General features: G+C 47.6%; 2 protein-coding genes and 2 pseudogenes across 2 annotated transcripts; 1 reads left to right on the top strand and 3 right to left on the bottom strand.

The window, feature by feature from the left end:
- Nucleotides 1-1,407: 1,407 nt before the first annotated feature.
- Nucleotides 1,408-3,425, bottom strand: LOC125522457 (berberine bridge enzyme-like Cyn d 4 pseudogene; annotated as a pseudogene).
- Nucleotides 3,426-10,782: 7,357 nt separating this feature from the next.
- On the top strand, nucleotides 10,783-12,326 carry LOC125522433 (uncharacterized). Its single transcript, XM_048687496.2, has 4 exons — nucleotides 10,783-10,960; nucleotides 11,051-11,149; nucleotides 11,250-11,401; nucleotides 11,731-12,326. The coding sequence occupies exons 1-4, from the start codon at nucleotides 10,790-10,792 to the stop codon at nucleotides 12,110-12,112; spliced, it is 804 nt and encodes a 267-aa protein (XP_048543453.1). The 5' UTR covers nucleotides 10,783-10,789; the 3' UTR covers nucleotides 12,113-12,326.
- A 1,013-nt stretch (nucleotides 12,327-13,339) lies between these two features.
- On the bottom strand, nucleotides 13,340-13,789 carry LOC147960551 (uncharacterized). Its single transcript, XM_087533407.1, has one exon. The coding sequence runs from the start codon at nucleotides 13,787-13,789 to the stop codon at nucleotides 13,340-13,342; it is 450 nt and encodes a 149-aa protein (XP_087389533.1).
- A 2,236-nt stretch (nucleotides 13,790-16,025) lies between these two features.
- Nucleotides 16,026-21,932, bottom strand: part of LOC125519090 (G-type lectin S-receptor-like serine/threonine-protein kinase LECRK2) — a 64,442-nt pseudogene continuing 58,535 nt past the window's right edge.

Below are 21,932 nucleotides of genomic sequence, written 5' to 3'. Positions count from 1 at the left end.
CACTTATTCACATAGATATTTTTCCTAGTATGGATTGGGGGGACCAACACCCAGCCACTCCGGATTAGTAGCGAGCCAACGGCCACTCACTATACACATCTTAAAAAGAATGAAATATAAATTAAATGTGTTCACACCTGTTTATATGGGTACTTTTCCTAATATGAGTTAGTAGTAGAGGGGACCAACACTTTTTAAGGCTGGCCAACCATTTCGGATTACTAGTAAGCCAACGGCCACTCGCTAAACGCATCCTTTTTTAACAACAATATAAATCTCGGATTTTTAAACATGACAAATCAACTTTTTATGTGTCACGAGCCTGGCAATTCCCTTCAGCAAGCATGACAAATCCTGACGTGTTCAATTCTTTTGCTAGGAGTAGCATTTCCGTCATTTTTTTAAGCAGGAGATTAAGAGGATGTTTGTTTCCAGGGATTATTGGTCTAGGGACTTAAATAAGTTCCTATAAGTCCCATCTAAACCAAACAGGAGGGATTTATAGGGACTTAAAGTGGGCATTTGGGACTTATGAAATAAGACTCTCAAGGAAAGACTTATAGGGACTTATAGTTATAATATGGTCTTATAGAGACTTATAAGTCCCAGTAACCATACAGGTAGAGACTTTTTAGGGACTTGGGACTTATAAGTTGGGACTAAGACTGGTCATACTGGGGAGTAACTTATACTAATGTCATGCATATGACACTAGTCTAAGTTACTACCTCCGTAGTGCAAAGTAACATAATACTAATATCATAGATTGCTTCATTTATTAGGTCATAGACTCATTTTGCCTCGGAAAGCGCTATGTTACAGTAACATATTATGTTACCACAAGCACCTCTTTCATCATTAAATACTTGCCACATAAGCAAATTTGTCTTGGGATGTGTTAAGTTACTACCTAAGTTACCCTCACTATGACTAGCCTAAGAGGGTGCTTGGATACGTTTTAGTCCCATGACTAAAAGTAGTGAGACTAAAACTTGCTTGCCTCACCCATGCTTGGATCCAAATACTAAAGAGACTAAAATCAAATTATTGAGCATTTATTATCCTCCAAACCATCCAATGCAGAACTCGCATGTGTTAAAGTAGAGGAATTAAATGAGGAGAGAGAGGGCTAATACATATTTTAGTAGGTTTCCTATGACTAAAAGTTTTTAGCCTCAAGACTAGTCCTAGCCTCTCTTTAGTCAGGAGTGCTTGGAACTTTAGCCTCTAAAAGAGACTATTTTTAGTCAGACTAAAAATAGTCCCTTGGATCCAAGCACCCTCTAAAAAAAGTTTTAGGACTTATGAACCAAACAAGACCCAATGAAACATATGCTCCTTCGGGACCCTCTAGTGTTCAAACTATTAAAGTAAAGATAGAAATAGAAAGTCGAGTGGTCGGTCGAATATTAAAAGACCACACAATTAGTAGTGCAATTAATGAACAATAACATAAGCACGCTACACGCCATGAATGGCCATTAAAACATCTCAAGAAGCATCACACACTCACCGACACTTGTTTTTCCAGGAAAGCACACTGTCTCAACTGTAGTAGTACTAGTAGACAACTAGACATGAGAACAGGGATAAAAAATACAACCGACACTTCTTAACCAGGAAAGTAAACCGTCTGAACCAGTAGTCGTCACCAAGGATCCAATCCAATACAACTGACAGCAGCAGTATTCTTTACGCAGCAAAGTAAACCATCGAAGACCATGAATGATTTAGTTTGTTGATGATCCGATGGATGCCTTGCCTTGGCGTGCAACCCTGCTCTGCTCAGTGCTCACTCGCGTGGCTGGTTGCGCATGGGCGGGATGCTCTGCTCGTTCCGGAAGAAGTTGGTGGGATCGACGGCGGCCTTCACCTTGGCGAGCTTCTCGTAGTTGCCCAGGAAGTAGCGCTGGCCCCAGAAGCGGGCGTTCTCGGCGGCGCCCAAGCCGTCCTCCTCCTCCAGCGCGTTCTGCCCGATGTCCAGGTCCCGGAAGTTGACGTATGCCTCCCGCGGGTGCTTCGTCACGTGGTGCGCCATGAACCCGTAGAACCCGTCCAGCCAGCTCGTCGCCGCCGGCCCGCCGTCCGCGCTCATCCAGTACGCGATGTACTGGATCACGTACAGCACCCCGCGCCGGTGCGGGTAGGGCGTGGCGTCCTCGGGCACGCCGCACATGTACCCGCCGTGCGGCTCCAGCACGATCACCCCGGCGCCCTTCATCGTGAACCAGCTGGCGTAGACCTCCTTCCACACCGCCTTGGGGATGGCCTGCCGGACGTAGTCCGACTTGCCCTTGCTGAAGGTGCTCGGGCTGGCCGGTCTCGGCAGGAGCACGTCCTCCACCGGCTTGCTGTTGGTGAAGCTGAAGAAGGACAGCGCCGCCGACTGCAGCCACGTCATGGGCTGGCAGTCGGCGCTCGTCATGTTCAGCTCCGGGAAGCGGTCGCGCATCGTCGAGGCCAGCGACCCGCACTCGCCCAGGTACAGCGCACGGAACACGGCCTGCTGCCCCGTCACCATCACCGTGATCGTGAGCTCGCTGGGGAGCGCCGGCGCCACGTCCTGCCATCTCGTGAGGATGTCGACGGCGCCCTGCTCCAGCGTCCTGGCGATGTTGAACACCGTCACCGTGGCCGGGACGGGAACCAGCTGGACCTTCCACGACAGCACCACGCCGAAGTTGCCGCCGCCGCCGCCGCGGATGGCCCAGAACAGGTCCTCCCCCATGCCGGCCCGGTCGAGGAGCTCCCCGTTGGCGTTCACCAGCTTGGCGTCCACCACCCTGTCGATGGACAGCCCGTACTTGCGCATCATCATCCCGATCCCTCCACCGCTGAAGTGCCCTCCCACGCCGATGGTGGGGCACTCGCCGGACGGGAACGCGAGGCGGGGGTTGTTCTTGGCGACGGCGTAGTAGAGCTCCCCGATGGTGGCGCCGGACTCGACCCACGCCGTGGAGGCCGCCTCGTCGACGCTGACGGCCCGGAGCGCCGCGAGGTCGAGCAGGCCGAACACCTCCTGCCGCGCCGACCGGTACGACAGGCCCTCGTAGTCGTGCCCGCCGCTGCGCACGCGGAGGCGCACGCCGTGGCCGCGGCCGCACCGGACGGCGGCCTGCACGTGCGACGCGTCGGTGGGCGTCACGATGCACAGCGGCTTGGCCGTGGTGTTGACGAACTTGGCGTTCTTGATGTAGTTCACCAGCACGCCGGAGAAGCTGCTGGAGCACTGCGTGTACACCAGCTCGCCGGGGATCTTGTCCCGCACGCACTGCAGGAAGTCGTCGGAGGAGGCCATGACCAGGTGGACCGAGAGGAAGCTCGCTAGAAACGCGAGAGCCAGGCCTCTGCCTCTGAGCGTAGCCATCTTTCTTCTTCTCTGGTTGCTAAGAGAGTAGTAGTAGTGTGCCTGAACTGACCGGAGCTGGCTCCTTTATATACTGCTCTGCTCGAACACTAGTACAGTAGGAGTACTATATGTTTCCACTGGCTTACTGCGTGTGCAAGGAGCTTCGGATAGTTTTGCGTGCACGTCAGGCGACGCGTCGATTCTTCTGGTTAGTTTGTTCTAACATCGTATGGCGCGCACGTTAAACATCTTCTTAGTAGGAACGGAATCGCATCGCAGCCGATCGATTGGCAACGGCATGCTTAAGCTTGAGCTTCACTCCGGGGCGATCGAGCTTGCGGTTGGCGTCGACGCCTCAACTGACCGAACGACGCTTTTGGAGATTGATTTTGTTTCATGGCCACGCGACGGCGCGTGCAAGTTCACAACGACTAAACTGGTTTGGTTTGGGCGATCTCCAAGCATACTCCAGTTCATACACGCTCGCACGCTGAATGTGACCCAAGCAGGATTCAACAGCTTTGACGGCGACACATGCCTACATGCACTTACATGGTACATGCAGCTATCAATAATGACGTTTGTTCTAGGAGTAGATTATAAACCAGTTGGATAATCAGTGGTTTTCTCGCCAAAAAAAATGAGCAACTTGCGTCAGAATTTTGGTTGAAGCAATCAGACGCAAATGAATAAGAGGGTATTTGGATACGTTTTAGTCTCATCACTAAAAATAGAGAGACTAAAACTTGCTAGCCTCACCCATGCTTAGATCTAAATACTAAAAAGATTAAAATCAAGTTAATGAGCATTTATTATCCTTCAAACCCTCCAATCCAGAACTTGCATGTGTTAAAAGAGAGGAGTTAAATGAGGAGAGAGAGAACTAATCCACATTTTAGTAGGGGTACACCTGACTAAAAAAAATTAGTCTCAAGACTAGTTTTAGCCCCTCTTTAGTCAGGGGTGCATGGAACTTTAGCCTCTTAAAAAGATTATTTTTAGTCAGACTAAAATAAGTCTCTTGAATCCAAGCACCCTCTAAAACCGCACACTAGTTGGAAGGCTGCACGAACAAACTATGTAAAACTTCGTTTCAGGTACCACCAGAGTGCATTAGGTCTGGCCTAGGCACAACAAATAAAGATGACGACGGGCCATAAAGCTCAGGCCGTGAGTAGGACTTGAGATGTGCAGATTTGTTCATGGTTCCCGTCGATTCTAGCAGAAAGTACACCATCGCCTCCTAATTGCCCGAAAGCTCGTCCAAAGCTCGAAGGAGAAGATGTTTAATTAGGGCCAGCTGTTTGTTTTACTGGGAACTTCTGGCATTTTTATGTTGGCAGCAATCAAAGACCTACTTAATTACTACCTCTCTCTCAGTTTACACGGCGTGCGCGTGCCTCTAGATTGTCAGTTTGACCAACCTAATACAAGTCATATATTACAAAAAACATATCAATATAAACCCTGGATGTTCTATTTTCAAACCGTATAATTTTTGTGTTATATAGTCTATATTAAGGTGATAAAATTGACAATCTAGGTATACGCGTAGGATTTGTAAACTGAAACGGAAGTAGTACACAGGTACCCAGAACAATGCACAGAGTTTATGACAATGTCCTTCCTTCACCGAAATTGCTGTGCAGACGTCAGTACACACACGACATGCAACCAACACTTATATCAAACGGTGGAGTAGTGCTGCTGCGTGCATCACATGGCGTGAACTTCAACATCGTTTAAAAATCATCTCTGTACTGTCGTGTGTATAGCAGGGTTCTTTCTGGGAAATACCCTTTGGCTCCTGCATGTATAGACACCCTATATGGAATACTTTTTTAAATAATTAAACAAAAAGTCAAAATAGTTCAAAAGTATTTTTAGATTAAACTTGACTTATTTGTGCATTAGTATATAAATTTTCACAAAAAAAACAACGTCGACTTCAGCAAAAAAGACAAAAATTATTTGCTATTATAGGTCACTATTCACACTATTTTGACCGAAAATTTGTTTTTTTCGAAAATAAGTCAAAGAGGAATTTTCTTTGTGTGGAACTTTTCTCACAAGTACAATGAAAGGTCAAGTTTATTTCAAAAATATTTTCAGAATAAAGTATTGATTTCTTTGAGTAAAAAGTAGTTGCAAACTTTAGAGAGGGAAGCATGTGAGGTTCAGGTTGATCCTTCTAATGCCTACGCTTCACACTCGGTGCTTATCGTGTGCTCGGCATTTCTTGTGAACATTTGGTTAGTGGTATTTATCTGTAAAGATGTGCTGACAAAAATTGAATTAAGCTATTTGTAGATCTATGCTTATGGATGCCATAATTTTCTCAAGGATTTAGGTATTCAAGGGAAACTTTTTTTTTTGCGAAAAAGGGCGTGTGTCTCAATGCATTGATAGGAGAAATTTATGTGAAAAGAAGTTGTGGAACCAGACTAGCTACTTGTGGTTGGCCATTGCATCATTTTTTTTTTAAAAAGAGGCATTACCCCGGCCTCTGCATCCAAAAGATGCATACGGCCTATAAATCAAAACAAAAGTAGTCACAATATCTGAAGGTAAAAAAAAGAACAAGCTGCTCCAGCGAGCCAAATCAAAAAAGCCACAACCGGCTGGCAAAAAAATAGGAGTACTACATGCCTATCCTATTACATGACCGCCATCCAAACCGGTTGAAAATACCCCGAGCTACCATCTCCCATCGGGTAGACGCAGTAGCCAAACGCCCCCTGGCCTCCATCGGAGTGAGTAACGACCACATACGGATCAATGCTGTGGCCCTGAAAATAACCTGCAAAAAGTGAAAGTTCGTTTTTCTGTTAAAAACCAAATCATTTCTGCAGTTCCATACTGCCCATAACAAGGCACACGCTCCCACACGAATGTGTCTTGCTATATCCAAGTTAACCCCATCAAGCCAAGTTCCAAATAACATATTGATAGAGGTAGGTGGAGTAATATTAAAAGCAATATGAATCGAACGCCAAATAATCTTAGCCAGCGGACAATCTAAAAAGAGGTGCCTTATAGTTTCGTTAGAATCACAAAAGCTACACCTAGCAGAACCCACCCAATTGCGTTTTGCCAGGTTATCTTTCGTCAAAATCACTTGTTTATGCACAAACCACATAAACACTTTGATACGCAAAGGTACCTTAACTTTCCAGACGTGCTTCGAGCAAGGAATGACACTAGTGTTAATGACATCCAGATACATGGATTTAACCGAGAACCTGCCGTCCTTAGTCAATTTCCAAAACAATCTATCTGGCTGTTGGGACAGCTGGACATCCATCAGCCTTCGTACAAGATGAAGCCATGCCTCCCACCGATGGCCTACTAGCGTCCTCCGGAAGCTAATATTGAGAGGCGTGGACTGTAAGACATTTGCAACGTAGGCTTCTCTACATCGAACATTGTTATACAGAGTAGGATATTGAAGTGCCAGAGGCGTCTCCCCAAGCCACGTATCCTCCCAGAACCTCGTATTAGCCCCATCACCGACTAAGATTTTCGTCCCGTTAAAGAAAAGGGGCTTGACTCTCATCAACCCTTTTCAAAACGGAGAATCATTCGGGCGCACTGTCACCTGAGCCAAAGTTTTAGCCTGAAGATACTTATTCCGGAGAATCTGAGCCCATGTAGCCTCTGTCTCGGATGAGAGTTTAAATAGCCACTTGCTAAGGAGACATCTATTCTTGATCTCTAGATTTTCAATGCCTAGACCGCCTTGGTCCTTCGGCCTACAGATGATATCCCATTTTGCAAGCCTATACTTTCGTTTCAACTCATCATTCCGCCAAAAGAAACGCGATCGATAAAAGTCTAACCTCTTCCTGACCCCCACCGGGACCTCAAAAAAGGATAAAAGGAACATGGGCATACTGGTTAAGACCGAATTAATCAGAATTAATCATCCTTCATAAGACATGAGCTTCCCTTTCCAGCAGCTCAGTTTTTTTTCGAAACCATCCTCGATGCATTTCCACTCCTTGTTCGTCAGCTTACGATGGTGAATGGGTATACCTAGGTAAGAAAACGGTAGCGAACCCAACTCACATCCGAACAATTGCTTATACGCCTCCTGGTCCTCATTAGCTCTCCCAAAGCAAAACAGTTCGCTCTTATGGAAGTTAATCTTGAGTCCAGACAATTGTTCAAATAAGCACAACACAAGCTTCATGTTCCTTGCTTTCACCAAGTCATGCTCCATAAAAATGATAGTATCATCAGCATACTGCAGAATAGAAATACCACCATCAACTAGGTGCGGAACCAAGCCCGAAACCTGCCCCGCATCCTTAGCCCGACCTATTAAAATGGATAACATATCAACCACTATGTTAAATAGAATCGGTGACATGGGATCTCCTTGCCTTAGGCCTTTATGTGTCTGGAAATAGTGACCTATATCATCATTCACTTTAACCCCTACACTCCCTTTTTGCGTAAAGGACTCAATCTGGTCTCGCCAGGCCTTGTCAAATCCTTTCATACGCAACGCCTGTTGAAGGAACGGCCATTTAACTTTATCGTATGCTTTTTCAAAATCCACTTTAAAAACCACACCATCTAGTTTTTTGGAGTGAATCTCATGGAGCGTTTCATGCAAGACGACCACTCCTTCAAGGATATTTCTGTCTGGCATGAAAGCGGTCTGGGACGGTTGCACAACTGAATGCGCAATCCGCGTGAGTCTATTCGTCCCAACCTTGGTGAAAATTTTGAAACTGACATTAAGCAAACAGATAGGTCTGAACTGCTCAATGCAAATAGCCTCCGTCTTCTTAGGGAGAAGAGTTATTGTTCCAAAATTGAGCTTGAACAACTGAAGCTGACCATTGAACAAATCATGAAACATCGGTAACAGGTCACCTTTAATAAAATGCCAGCACTTTTTGTAGAACTCCGCCGGAAACCATCTGGTCCTGGCGCTTTATTGTTCTTCATTTGTGAAATGGCCTCAAACACCTCTTTCTCCGTGAAAGGAGCAGTCAAAATCTCATTCTCTTCCCTCTCGAGTTGGGCAACATCCTCAACTCTTGACTCATCCAGGGACACGAAACTCTCTACCGGAGAGCCAAACAACTTCTTATAATAGTTGGTAATGTAAAGTTTCAGGTTTTCCTGACCAACTATCGTCCCTTCATCTTGTTCTAATTGAAAAATTCTCTTCTTACAATGCTTTCCATTAGCGATCATATGAAAGAATTGAGTGTTGTCCTCTCCCTGGACAACCTTACGAACCTTAGCTCTCAAAGCCCATTTCAATTCCTCCTCGTGGAGGAGTGCTTTCAACCTCAACTCGGCCTCCACTTTAGACTCCAACTCAGAAGTATCTAAAATAAATGTTTCAGCTTTTAACTCAAGGGAATGAATGAGCATAAGGAGTCTTTCCTTCTCAGCCTTATATATCCCATTCGTATGCTTAGCCCATCCACGAAGGAACCTTCGAAGATGACGGATCTTGCACTGCCACCGCTCAATGGGTGACCTTCCCCCCGAGTCTTTAGCCCACTCTCTAGCTAACAACTCAATAAACCCTTCTCTTTCAAACCAGGCAAGTTCGAAGGAAAAGATATTCTTATTACCCAAATGAGTTTGAACTCCAGAGTCGACTAGTAACGGTGTGTGATCCGAGATACCTCGTGTCAATGCCTGCACCGTTACCAGAGGAAACTTCTGTTCCCAATCGACGCTCGCCAAAACACGATCGAGCTTCTCAAAAGTCGAAACCGGTAGCGAGTTTGCCCAAGTGAACTTCCTACCCGAAAGCTCTATCTCTCTGAGATCCAAGCTTTCTATGATAGTATTGAACATAAATGACCATCTGCCGTCAAAATTGTCATTATTCTTTTCCTCCTTTCTTCGAATAATGTTAAAATCTCCACCCACTAAGACGGGTAGTTGCTCGCTACCGCAAACACGGACTAGATCGGCCAAGAAATCTGGTTTGAGTTCTGGTTGCGCAGCCCCATAGACTGCCACCAAAACCCAATAAACCCATCCGCTTTAGTTCTGACCCGAAACTTTACCGCAAACTCACCCAACACTACACTCCGAACCTCCAACGTCTCGCACTTAACCCCAAGTAAAACCCCACCGGATCTTCCTCGAGGTGGGAGACAGTGCCAGTCAAAATCAACCCCTCCAGATAAGGTACTAAGAAATTGTGGAGAAAAATTACTTCGTCCAGTCTCGGACAAAGCAATAAAATCTAAATGATGTTCAAGAGAAGCCTCTGCTAGAAACCGTCTTTTAGCCAAGTCCTTAAGACTTCTGCTATTCCAAAAGATGCCTCTCATATTTCATCATAAATTTTTTTAGAGGTACGGATCCTAGCACTTCTACGCACAGCCGACACCGGATGGACCTTCCGTTTCCAGGTCCGTTTAGGCTGAACGCGAACATCAGAGGGTTCGGCACGTTCGGAATGATCGTCAATCCCCAAAGACTCATCCTCAAGGTTAGAAGTTTCAGGGAGGCCATACTCATCCTCCTCCACCGCCTCCTGAACCGCAGGATCGAGATCAGCACACAAGCCATCGAGAACTCTAACCCCAAGCGCATCAATCTCCGATTCATTCATCGGCCTAACCGCCGCCAAGTTACGAATCAAATCTAACGCTCGTTCAGCTTCCAGGTCTAGCATATCATTAACAGATTTAGAAATCTCTAGATCATTATTACCCAGAGATACTCCTAATTGGTTCGCATTTTGCACAATCTCATCATTGGTAAAATGCATAATAGAATTAAATTTGTTAACAGACATACCAGTAGAAAGCTCGACGTCACGCAGCTTGGCCGCCCTTAGCGCGCACCTGAGCTGCATATCATCAACATCCGGCTGCTCCTGTAGTCTCCCGCTGACCCGTCTCCCTGCAGAGACAGGATCCGGGATCCCACCGAAAGTGATGACCTCCTCGCGAGAAGCTGCGCTGGGGGAAGAGCCTCCTGCCCGTCCCCCAACAGCGGTGACCAGCGCCGGGGCCACCGGAGCCACGTCCAACGGCCATTGCATCATTACTAGGCACTGCGATTGGGCTAACCTACGGGCTGATGAACGATGATAAGATATCATGCTATTTCTCCCTCTCTTTCGAATTAGCTTTACAGTACATGTTCTGTTCAACATCGTCACATTCTGTTGTAAGTTGGCATATGGCTGCTAGTCATATCTGGGTCGTGGTGATCCATCTACTGTACTTTTTCTACAATGTTTGTTTCATATATAAAATCATGGGTGGACATTATGAAATCAGTTTCTTAGGGTTTTTCTTTGTATATAAGAGCAATTGTGGGCTATATTCTCAGGATTCTAAAGGATGCAGTTAAAGTGGTACGTAGTTTGTAGATGACATGACCATTCACAATTGATATCTTGTTGTCTGACTATTGGTTTGAACAATCTTTGTTTATTCAGCCGTGATGGCAGCAATGAACATTGATCTGGGAGGATTGGCAGGCAGGCCTACTACTTCACAGGCGGATCCTTTTCAAAGTGCTTTGTATGGAGCTGGACCTGGACTCATCCGAAGTGGACTAGGAGTGTACAGTGAGAAGTTTTTAGGTTCAAGCTCCGACTTTATGCAAAGCAATGTAAGCATGGATGCATTTCATTCATAGATATACCTGTTGTTTGATTTTCGAAAAACTATTCAATGTAAGTTTGCTTGATTGCGTATACAGATCACCCAATATTTGTCCAATCCACAATATTACTTTCAAGTGAACAACCAGTATGTGAGGAACAAGCTGAAAGTTGTCTTGTTTCCTTTTCTGCATCGGGTAAGGACTGACTGCTTCCTTTTTCTCAAGAACCTCTTTCGTGTCGTACCTGCAGACTGTGAGGTCTCATTCAATCCTTTTATCGTTTCTCTTCCTTCAGGGACACTGGACTAGGATAACTGAGCCAGTGGGAGGAAGGCTGTCATACAAACCTCCAGTTCAAGACATCAATGCTCCAGATCTGTACATCCCTCTGATGGCCTTTGCCACCTACATTGTAGTTGCTGGATATGCCTTGTGTGTTCTTGGAAGGTAACTGCACACCCAGGACAAGTTTTGATTCTTCTACTTGTAGGACTCTAGAAGAAATGTGCAGTATGACTCCACGAGCAGTATAATATATGTATTACTTGGTTGCATATATGTGTCACTTTATTATAGTGGTTTCTGTTGCTGATTGTTTTTGAGATAGCTAACCGCTTGTTCCAAGCGGTTATAGTGGTTTCTGTTTGTTAGTTTAAGATAAGAAATAAAATGCACTATTTTATTTCTCTAGAGGAAAACAGTGCTCCTTAATGTTCAGGATATCCTTAATGCTTCAGTGGTGCTTGTCTGATTATCAACATTGTTCCTGAATGCAGGTTTACCCCGGAGGCACTGACTATACAGTTCACAAAAGGGTTACTCGGTTGGTTTATGCAAGTCATCCTCATTAAAGCACTACTTTACTCACTGGGAAGTGGTGAATCGCCGTTGCTTGACATTGTGGCATATGCCGGCTATGGGTTTGCCGGTACCTCACTTGCGATGCTTGTCCGCATCTTCTGGAGCTACTCATACTATTTTGTGCTGCCGTGGTTCTGTATCTGCACTGGAGTGTTCCTGGTTAAGACGATGAAGAGGGTTCTGCAGGGTGCATCGAGGACTTATGAGAGACATCCTAGCAGGAACCACTACTTTCTTCTATTCCTCGCGGCCGCGCAATTCCCCATGCTTTTTTGGCTAGGCAACATCAAGGGCTGATGTTTCAGTCTCATGTCAGAACAGGGACATATTTTTTCCTTTTCTTTTCTTCAAGGCGGAGGCTAAAACTCGATCAGAATAAAGTTTGAGATTTTGTCTTACAGATGAACTTTTGTAGTAGCCTTGTCTATAGTTCAGGCTCTTATTGGAGTGGTAAATTTCTTGATAGAGGACCTCAAAAATATGCAGTCAATGTTATATTCTTGGCCTGCAAAGGATATTACTTTCCCATGATTTATGACTAGCTGAAGACAAATGCATACATGAATATTGAATATTGGGTAGTAACTTATCCTAAAAGTACATCTTCAATTGTCACCGTTCATATTTGTGCCATCTGCTAATATATTTGCAGCTGTTATCTTGTAGGCTAACTGGCTAAGGCCTGCATAACCGGAATCTGGAATCTATTATATTACTAACAGAGTAAATATGATCTTGGGTAACTAAACTTATTAATCGAATCAAATTGATCATTGTTCCCTAGCATATTGTTAGGAGCTAGGGTTCTGCCGATTCTAGGGCGGAGATTGTAGGGGAAAGATGGAGGAGGACAAGGACGAAGGCGCGGCGGCCGGCGGCTGGGCGCCGTCCTTGCATGGTGGAGAAGAGGCGGTGGCGGCGCAAGAGACGGCTAGGGTTAGGTCTCCCGGCTCCCTAAGGGAAGCCGAGCGAATAATGATTGCTTCTTGCTTGATTAGGTTGATACATCTCCTCTCCTTATATAGAGAGGTTTACTTGACTCCTAAGCAAACGATAAGATAATTGGGCTAAGCCCCTAATAACGATAAGATAATTTGGGCCACAACCCACTGGGCTAAGCCCCTAATATGTTGGTCATAACACTTCTCCCCGCCTGCACAAACAACTCGTCCTCGAGCTGTAAGGTGGGGAAGCGCTTGCTGAACTCTTCGAGGTGATCAACCAGCGTCAAACACCTTCACGACAGCTGGGGCGGTCAGGTCGTCGGCGAAGGCATCCTCCTCAATGTAGTCTGCAGCCTCCAGGTAGAAGAGTCGCGGGCAGATGTGGCCGGGCGTGTAGGGCTCGTCGCAGTTCAAGCACAAACCCTTGGCGGCGACGCTCGAGCAGCTCGGCCGAGGTGAGCCGGCGGAACGGGCGCGCCGCGGTCGCGGCGAGGGGTGCCGCGGAAGCCTGCGCAGGCCGACCCTGCGCGGGAACATCCGGCCAGGGTAGCGGCCCAGCGGTCCGGGACGGTGATGCCTGCTAGATGGCCACCGCGCGGCGCTCGAATGCGCGGGCGTAGTACATGGCCGTCTGGAGATCCTGGGGTCCCCGAAGCTCCACGTCCACGTGGATGTGATCCGGAAGTCCACCGACGAAGAGGTCGGCCCGCTGCCGCGCCATCACGCCTGACGCGTGGCATGCCAGGGCCTGGAAATGGTTGGCGAAGTCCTGAACCGTGGAGGTGAAGGGAAGGCGGCCTAGCTCTGCCAGGCGGCTCCCATGGATCGGTGGCCCAAAACGAAGAAGGCAGAGCTCGTGGAAGCGTTTCCAAGGGGGCATGCTGCACTCGTCCTGCTCGAGGGCGTAGTACCAGGCATGTGCCGCGCCGCGGAGGTGGTAAGAGGCGAGCCAGGTACGCTCCGAGGCGAGGGTGCGCTGCCCGTGAAAGAACTGCTCGCACTGGTTAAGCCAGTTGAGGGGGTCCTCCATGCCGTCATAAGTGACGAAGTCCAGTTTGGCAAACCGCGGCGGTGTCTGAGTCAGAGCGCCGTGGCCGACTGGCTCAGAGGTGCGAAGCAGCGAGGATTGGGGCGCCCGGTCAGCATGGCCGCGGCCCGTGGAGTGCCCCGCCGAGCCGGAGGGATCACCGAACTGTAGAGTGGGTGCCGGCAGTCTCTAGCCGAAGTGTAGACGGGCGGCGGCGATGATCCGGTCAGCCAGGCCGATATTGGGGACGGTGACGACGGGAAGCACACTTGCTGGATCGGTACGCCTCCCTGCGTGGGTGACCCGGGCCCCGTGCTGGGCGGGGGCGGGGCCGGCAGCTGCGGCGGTACAAACCCGGGTGGAGTGGGGGTGCAGCGAGGGCAGGGGTCGGCCATTGTGGCCATTGATGCACGACAACGGGCGACGGTGGGGCCGGCAGCTGGGGCTGCGGCTGCCCGAACCCAGGAGGCGTCGGGGGCACAGAGAGGGCCGGGGCCGGCCACTGTGGCCATTGAGGCGCGGCAGTGGGCGGCGGTGGGGCCGGCAGTTGGGGCTGCGGCTGCCCGGACCCAGGAGGCGTCGGGGGCGTAGCGAGGGCCGGGGCCGGCCATTGAGGCCATTGAGACACAACAGCGGGCGGCGGTGGGGCCGGCAGCTGGGGCGTCGGGGGCGCGACGATCGGCGGTGCCGGCTACTGCGGCCAGTGGGGGGCGACGGCGGGCGGCGGCTGACCGGGCCAGTGGTGGTGTAGAGGCTTGATTGGCGCCGTGGTGGCCGCGTACCAGTGCAAGGCGGCTGGCCCGTCGCAGCGGCCGGCTGCAAGGGCGGCGGCTACCCGTAGGGCCTGGCCAGGTAGAGGCGTATGCCCTGGACGGCGGTGACAAGGTCGTTGAGGACCCCGGTCATCTTCGCCGGGGAGTAGACGACGACAGGTGGCGCGGGGACAAGCAGCGACTGGCCGGTGGAGGCCCCCGCGGAGTAACCGAGCGGCGCGGTGGAGTTGTCGACCGTGGCGGGGTGAAACGCTAGCGGCGCGATGGAGAGGGCGGCGGTGGTGGACAGTGGCAAGGTGGACAGCGGAGGGGTGGGTGGTGGCGCAGACATGATCGGACCCAAGCTACCTGATACCAAGGTGTTAGGAGATAGGGTTCTGTCAATTCGAGGATGGAGATTGTACAAGAAAGATGGAGGAGGACGAGGACGAGGGCGCGGCGGCCGGTGGCCGGCGGCTGGGCGCCATCCTTGTGTGGTGGAGAAGAGGCGGTGGCGGCGCAAGAGGCGACTAGGGTTAGGTCTCCCGGCTCCCTAAGGGAAGCCGAGCAAATAATAATTGCTTCTTACTTGATTAGATTGATACATCTCCTTTTCTTATATAGAGAGGTTTACTTGACTCCTAAACAAATGATAAGACAATTGGGCTAAGCCCCTAATAACAATAAAATAACTTGAGCCCCAACCCACTTGGCTAGGCCCCTAATATGCCGGTCATAACACATGTGGTTTGGCATAAATCCTGATTAAGTACTTTGCCACGTCACGGTGCTTTGAAGTGACTTGGTACTGCCAATGTGACAAAGGCACACCAAGGAGGCACATGGACAGTAAAACTTGCATACAAACGCCTTTATTTATTCACCCTTCACGTTTTTTTCCTGTTATTATTCATCTCCAAGGTTATTATTCATTCACCTTACCGTTGTTCTGTTAGCATCTATTCGACAAATGAGTGATAAGCATTTCTTTGCCTTTGATTTATGAACTCATATTAGTTGATCTTTGGCCGAATATCTATGAAATATCCAGATGGGTTTCCCTGAGTTATGACTCATTGCTCTTATGAGAAATGCCCAACCAAGTTCAATTTTAGTTTACTAATACTTCCCCCTCTGACAGGTAGAACTGAATGAATTGCTGACATAATTTTCAGCCCAATCTTGCTGCTGCTGCTCTTGCCATGTGGTATGTTCTCCTAAACCATTATACACACTTAATTTGAACCCAGGAAGGATATCCTGTGACTTTAAAAAGGTAAAAATAAATAAATCATGATGAATTAGTGCTCAAACCAAAGGATTATTGCATAAGTGGAGCACAATGGATGAATACTTACTCGAAGACATGTAATAGCTACAAGGCATGATTGAAGTCTAGCTACACCATCTAGAGGTACACAATGGCTCAACAATTAGCATTGGTGAAAAGTAAAAAAATCATTTCGAAGCTGCAGCCTATCAGAATATCACTCTATCTCAAGATTAGCACCACCTGGCAACAGAGTGCTCCCGTCGACCGAAGAGGTCAACGGTGATGAACAGTTGGAGCTTTTAGGAGCAGGTAGAGTGTCGACCTCAACCACGCCCTCCAGCATCTGCACCACCTAGTGCATTGTCGGACGGAGCGAAGGATTCTGCTCAATGCACCAGAGTGCAACACGCATGAACCTCTCCACTCTGACCAAATCCTCAATGGTGTCGTCATCATTATGCAACAAAACCTTAATCTTGCCATGACAGACCAACTGACCAGCACACCAAAACAGTGTGACTGAATCGTCACCATCCAGCCCGGTCACCGGCTCCTGGCACTTCCGGCAGCATATCATCTCTAGTAGCACAACGCCGAAGCTGTAAACATCAACCTTGGTGTCAATGCGCCTATCACTTTGGAACCACTCGGGGGCAATATAGCCCCTTGTGCCCCTGATGTTAGTCACCGTGGTGTGCATCTGCTGGTCACTAAGAAGCTTTGCAATCCCAAAATCAGTAATCTTCGGATTTTTCTTGCCATCTAACAATATATTGTCAGGCTTGATGTCACAATGAATGATTGGATAATTGCATTCTTCGTGTAAGTACTCTAGGCCCTTGGCAATACCGAGTGCTGCCTTGGCACGCCAACTCCACATTGGTCGCTTAGGCTGGAAAAGGAAGCTCCGAAGGGAACCACCTGGCATGAACTCGAACACCAACATCCGTTGCTCCTGCTCTTTGCAGTAACCAACCATGCGGACTAGGTTCCTGTGGTGGATCTGGCCGATGGACTGTACCTCATTCGCGAACTCCCTCTCGCTGTAACCATTGGAGCTGATGAGCTTCTTCACTGCTATGTCAGGAGAGTGTAGCGACTTTAACACCCCATGGTAGACCTCGCCAAAGCCACCTCTGCCTAACAACTTACAAAAGCCATTGGTGGCTCTGTAAAGCTCTTTTGCAGTGTAAGCCCTCACAAAGTCATGGTTGGCATTCTTCTTCCTAAGGTACCAATGTAACATGAGACTACTTATTGCGGATAGCAACACGAACCCCGAGCAACCGAGTAATACATAAGGCAATATCCTTCTCGGTGGCACCAGCTCGAAGGGATTACTCGTCCGTACCTTTATCAATGCCTTCATGGCGACGTCTCCTCCTTGCCGTCCAAATCCTGCCAATGACACCATCTTGGCACAATAACTGTCATCATACATAGCAGCGGCGCAGAGGCAGTCCTTTAGGCAAGAGTCTGCACACTGGTCCTCTGTGGTGTGCGAATATCCTTCATATGGCGAGTTTCCCCAAGTGGTGTTCGGGAGCTTGACAACCCCAAACTCGGCGGAGCGGTTCTTCTCGTCACAACTCTGCGACATGAACCCCTGTGTGCAGCCCATGTACCTGAGCTGAGAATCGACATAGGAGTAGCCGCTTGGGCACTCACAATTGAGCCGGTCGTTAGGACCGTACACACAGTATGAGTTGGGGCCACACAAACCTTGCATAGAGGTTTTTATCTTGCAACCTTCGGTTGGGAACTGTCCCATGACTGCCCACGACAAGTTTCTCCTTCCCATGGCGTTCTTCGGCCGGGTGTACATGCGGAAGATGCCATCTGGATCGAGTGATGCATGCTGGTGGTAACCAAACCTAGACTTTGGATGCGGGGGTATCAGGTCAACCACAGTGCTGTCATTGCTCTGATAGTACAGATGGCCCGATGAGTCAAAAAAAATAGTCATGTTGCCGACCTGGTTGTCCGGCTGGTAGGTGTTAGTGCTCCAATATGCGTTGTGCGAATCCAGGTTGCCGGTGGCAAGGTTTGTGAGGTACAAGATGATGTTACAATCGCCTTGCACCTGCAGGCTGTAGCAGCCGGGGAACAAGACCGTGTCGGAGTGCCTGGACAGAAGAGCCTTTCCAGAGCCCAACGATTGACCTGGGAGGAGTGTGTCAGTTGGGTGCTGGAAGCTCTCCCAGGTGATGGGCATTCCCCCAGTGGCGAGTAACTGGAGGTTGCCTGAGTCTTGCAGCGCGAGAATTGAGCCGGCTTGTAGGCTAGGGTATGGGTTCGTCCATATTATGCTACTGTAGCGACCCGATCTCAAACGGTCAAGTCTTTGTGCTTCAGTGTCATCCCTGGATCGGTAATGCTGACACACACAGTACTCGAAGTATTTATAACAGAGTGGCAATCACACACTTATTACATTGAATGTCTCAAAAGAGAACTTATTATAATAAATATGGCTTAAGGCCATCTAATACGATAACAGCGGAAGGCTTGGAAGATAAAGTGAGTCCATCAACTCCAACGACATAGCTGAGCTGCACGACAACGACCTAATGAACCTTACTCCTCGTCTGAAAAGTTTGCAACATAATACGTTGCAGCCCGAAACGGGTCAGCACATGGAATATGCTGGCAATGTAACACAGTAGAGCAAAACAGAATAATGCTATCACTATATGCATATTTGGCTGGTGGAAAGCTCTACGGTTAAAGTTTTGCGAAAAGCCAATTTTTTCCTAAAATAAAGGAATAGATTTTAATTAACTACCATGGTAGTTGAAACATCATTGAGAAGGTTCCTCCAACTCATTCCCAATTAAAAGTAATTATCAACCCAACAATATTAACTTAGAGTGATGAGATACATATGATAATCTAAGTACTAGATACTCAAGATGTCCATAACCGGGGACACGGCTAACCATGATTAGTTTATACACTCTACAGAGGTTTGCACACTTTTCCCCACAAGACTCGATCTCTCCCGTTGGATTTCACGCACTACATGATTTTTGAGAAACGGATGACCGAGGCATAGTTTTTCAGAAGCATTAACTCTCTACTCCGGATAGACTATACCACCTACAACCCAACTACCTGCAAGTCTACCTCTTCAACAGCTTCACGCAACTTACTCAACTATGCTAGAGCCCACAATAGCTTGTGGCTGCACACAAAAGTTTCTAGCATGAAATATCTCAGTTCCCTTTGAGCCTGGGTGGCGGACCTTAGGATTATCACACGGGTACTCCGGGATATCCTAGGACAACACTGGATTCTCTAGGTGCCCGACAAGCAATCCACCCAGATGTGTATTAATGTTGCCACCTTAAGTTGAACCATTAATTATCAATCTCACATATGTCATGGTTTCACTCAAACCCAATTCACGTCTACGAGCATACCATAGCAATATAAGCAATACGTAGAAGTAACTCCCAAGTGTTTGATAATAACAGGGCAATAGGTTCTACCTCATCAACTACTTCCCAATCCCACATGTTAAACACATCCTAATCATGCAATGTTCGAGGATTGGAGCTAATGCATAAAAACTGGGTATGAAAAGAGTATGATCAATGTGTTACTTGCCTTGCTGATGATCCACAAAACCTAGAGACTCGTAGTCGCACGCTTCGCACTTCGGGTGTTCTATCACAAACAAACAATAGCATACATAAGCAATCAAGCAAAGAAGCACAGGTAAAACTCAAATAAGAGATCTAACCAGAAAGTTCAACTTAAGAACTCCGGTTTGCAAAAAGAATCAAATCAAACGGAGCAACGAAACTCAAACTGCGAAAGAAAAAAGATCCGATTACTAATCTGGACTAAGGTCAAATTTTACTATATCAAAATATTGTTCAAGTTGGTTAAACAAAAAGAGGGTTTCGAGACGAAGATCTGGGCGCTTGAATCGCCTGATTCCGATAAACGAGCGAAAAGATAAACTAAAACGAAAATTGGATCAAAAATCATGATGGAAATAATCGCGGAAAAATCCGAAAAAAGAAAACTGACGAACAGGCTAACGAACGAACGTTCGTTGTCTGTGGCTAACGAGTGAACACCGTTCGTTAAAACGAACGTACGGATGAACATCCGCAAACTAAACCGAGAAAACCGGCGAACCGATCTAAAAAAACGAACCTAGGGTGTTAAAAAAACCGAACCGGTTCAAAAAATAAACCGAACGGCGGCAATGGCGGTTTATACCTCCGGCGAGGTCCGGCTGCGGCGGCGGGTGGCGCAGGGCGGCGACGGCAGGCGGCGGCACGGTGCTAGGCGGCGGGGCGGCGACGGCAGCGGCGCTAGGCGGCGGCGGCGGCTGCAAGCGGCGGCGCGGTGCTAGGCGGCGGGGCGGGGTGGTTCGGGTGGTGGTGTGGGGGTGCGGGGGCGGCATATATAAGGAGGGGGGCTAGCTTTGGGAGGGGGCGAGGCGGCGCAGGGAGGAGTCCCGACCGGACTCGGCTTGCGGCGGCGGCGGTCTCCGCGTCGCGGACAAGGCGGACGGTTCGGCTGAGCCGGGCCGGCTGGCTGGGCTTTGGCCCAGTCAGCGAAGATTTTTTTTAAAAATAATTTCACCGAAACTTAAATAAATCCTAGAAAAATAAATAAAAATCTAAAAATGCCAAAACAATTTTTCACCGTCTAAATAAAATATGCCGAAACTTAAATAAATCCTAGAAAAAATAAATAAAAATCTAAAAATGTCAAAACAAATTTTCTTGGCCCTAAAATGCAATTTTGAAACACGTGCAATTTTTCTAATTCAAATAAAATAACAATAACCTCCGAATAAATTCAAATATTTGATTTTAATATTTTTCCTCCAATATTTCATTTATTTTGGAGAAGTCATATTATCTCCTCTCATGTATTTTAATATGAAATATTTTCGGAGAGAAAAATAATTAAAACCAAAAAAATCCTCGTTTCAATATTTGATAGAATTCAAATATGAAAACAGTGAAATCCCCAACTCTCTCCGAGGGCCCTTGAGTTGCTTAGAATTTCGAGGATCGCAAAATGAAATGCAGCAAAATATGATATGCATGAATGATCTATGTATAACATTCCAAATTGGAAATTTGGGATGTTAAAACCTACCCCCTTTAATATGAATCTCGCCCTCGAGATTTGGGTTGGCTAGAAAATAGGTGTGGGTGGTCTTTGCGAAGATCATCCTCTCGTTCCCAGGTGGCTTCATCTTTGGTATGGTGGCTCCACTGAACTTTGCAAAACTTGATAATCTTGCCACGGGTGACTCGGCTGGCTTTTGATGTTCTGCCTTCACTCTCTGATATACATCACACACGGCTACATACTCGGCAATATCCTTCTTCATACCAGTCCACCAGAAACGCTCCTTTAAATCCACATACATCTTGGTGTTTTCGGGGTGAATCGAGTATGGTGAGTCATGAGCCTCCTGAAGTATTAACTTCCCGATCTTTGTGTTATTGGGCACATAAACACGGTCCTCAAACCACAAGGTGTCGTGTTCATCCTCACGAAAACCTTTGGCCTTTCCTTTGCTCATTCTCTCTTTTATCTCGGCGATCTCTTTGTCATCCTTCTCGGCTTCTCGAATCTTTCCTAACAATGTAGACTGAACCTCCATTGTTGCAACAAAACCTCTAGGGACAATCTCCAATCGAAGTTCCCTGAGATCCTCCGCCAACTCCTTTGGCAATCCTGCGCTTATGAGTGTGTTGGCATAACTCTTCCGGCTCAAAGCGTCTGCTACGACATTGGCCTTGCCTAGATGATAGTGAAGTTTCATGTTATAATCCTTTATAAGCTCCAACCATCTCCTCTGCCTAAGGTTCAGCTCCTTCTGTGTGAAAATGTACTTCAAACTCTTATGGTCAGTGTATACATCGAAATGGTTTCCATTAAGATAATGTCTCGAAGTCTTCAACACATGCAGTACGGCAGCCAACTCTAAGTCATGCGTGGCATAATTTAACTCATGCGGTTTCAGTTGTCGCGAGGCATACGAAACAACTCTTCCGTCCTGCATCAGCACACTTCCAAGTCCTAGGAGAGAGGCATCGCAATACACTTGAAACTCCTTACGTATATCCGGCAGAATCAGCAC

The sequence above is a fragment of the Triticum urartu genome, chromosome 7A, assembly GCF_056163025.1.
Source record: "Triticum urartu cultivar PI428250 chromosome 7A, HENAU_Tu73, whole genome shotgun sequence".
Taxonomy (NCBI): domain Eukaryota; kingdom Viridiplantae; phylum Streptophyta; class Magnoliopsida; order Poales; family Poaceae; genus Triticum; species Triticum urartu.
The sequence above is the reverse complement of the archived record's forward strand: the minus strand, read 5'-3'. Positions and strand labels throughout refer to the sequence as shown.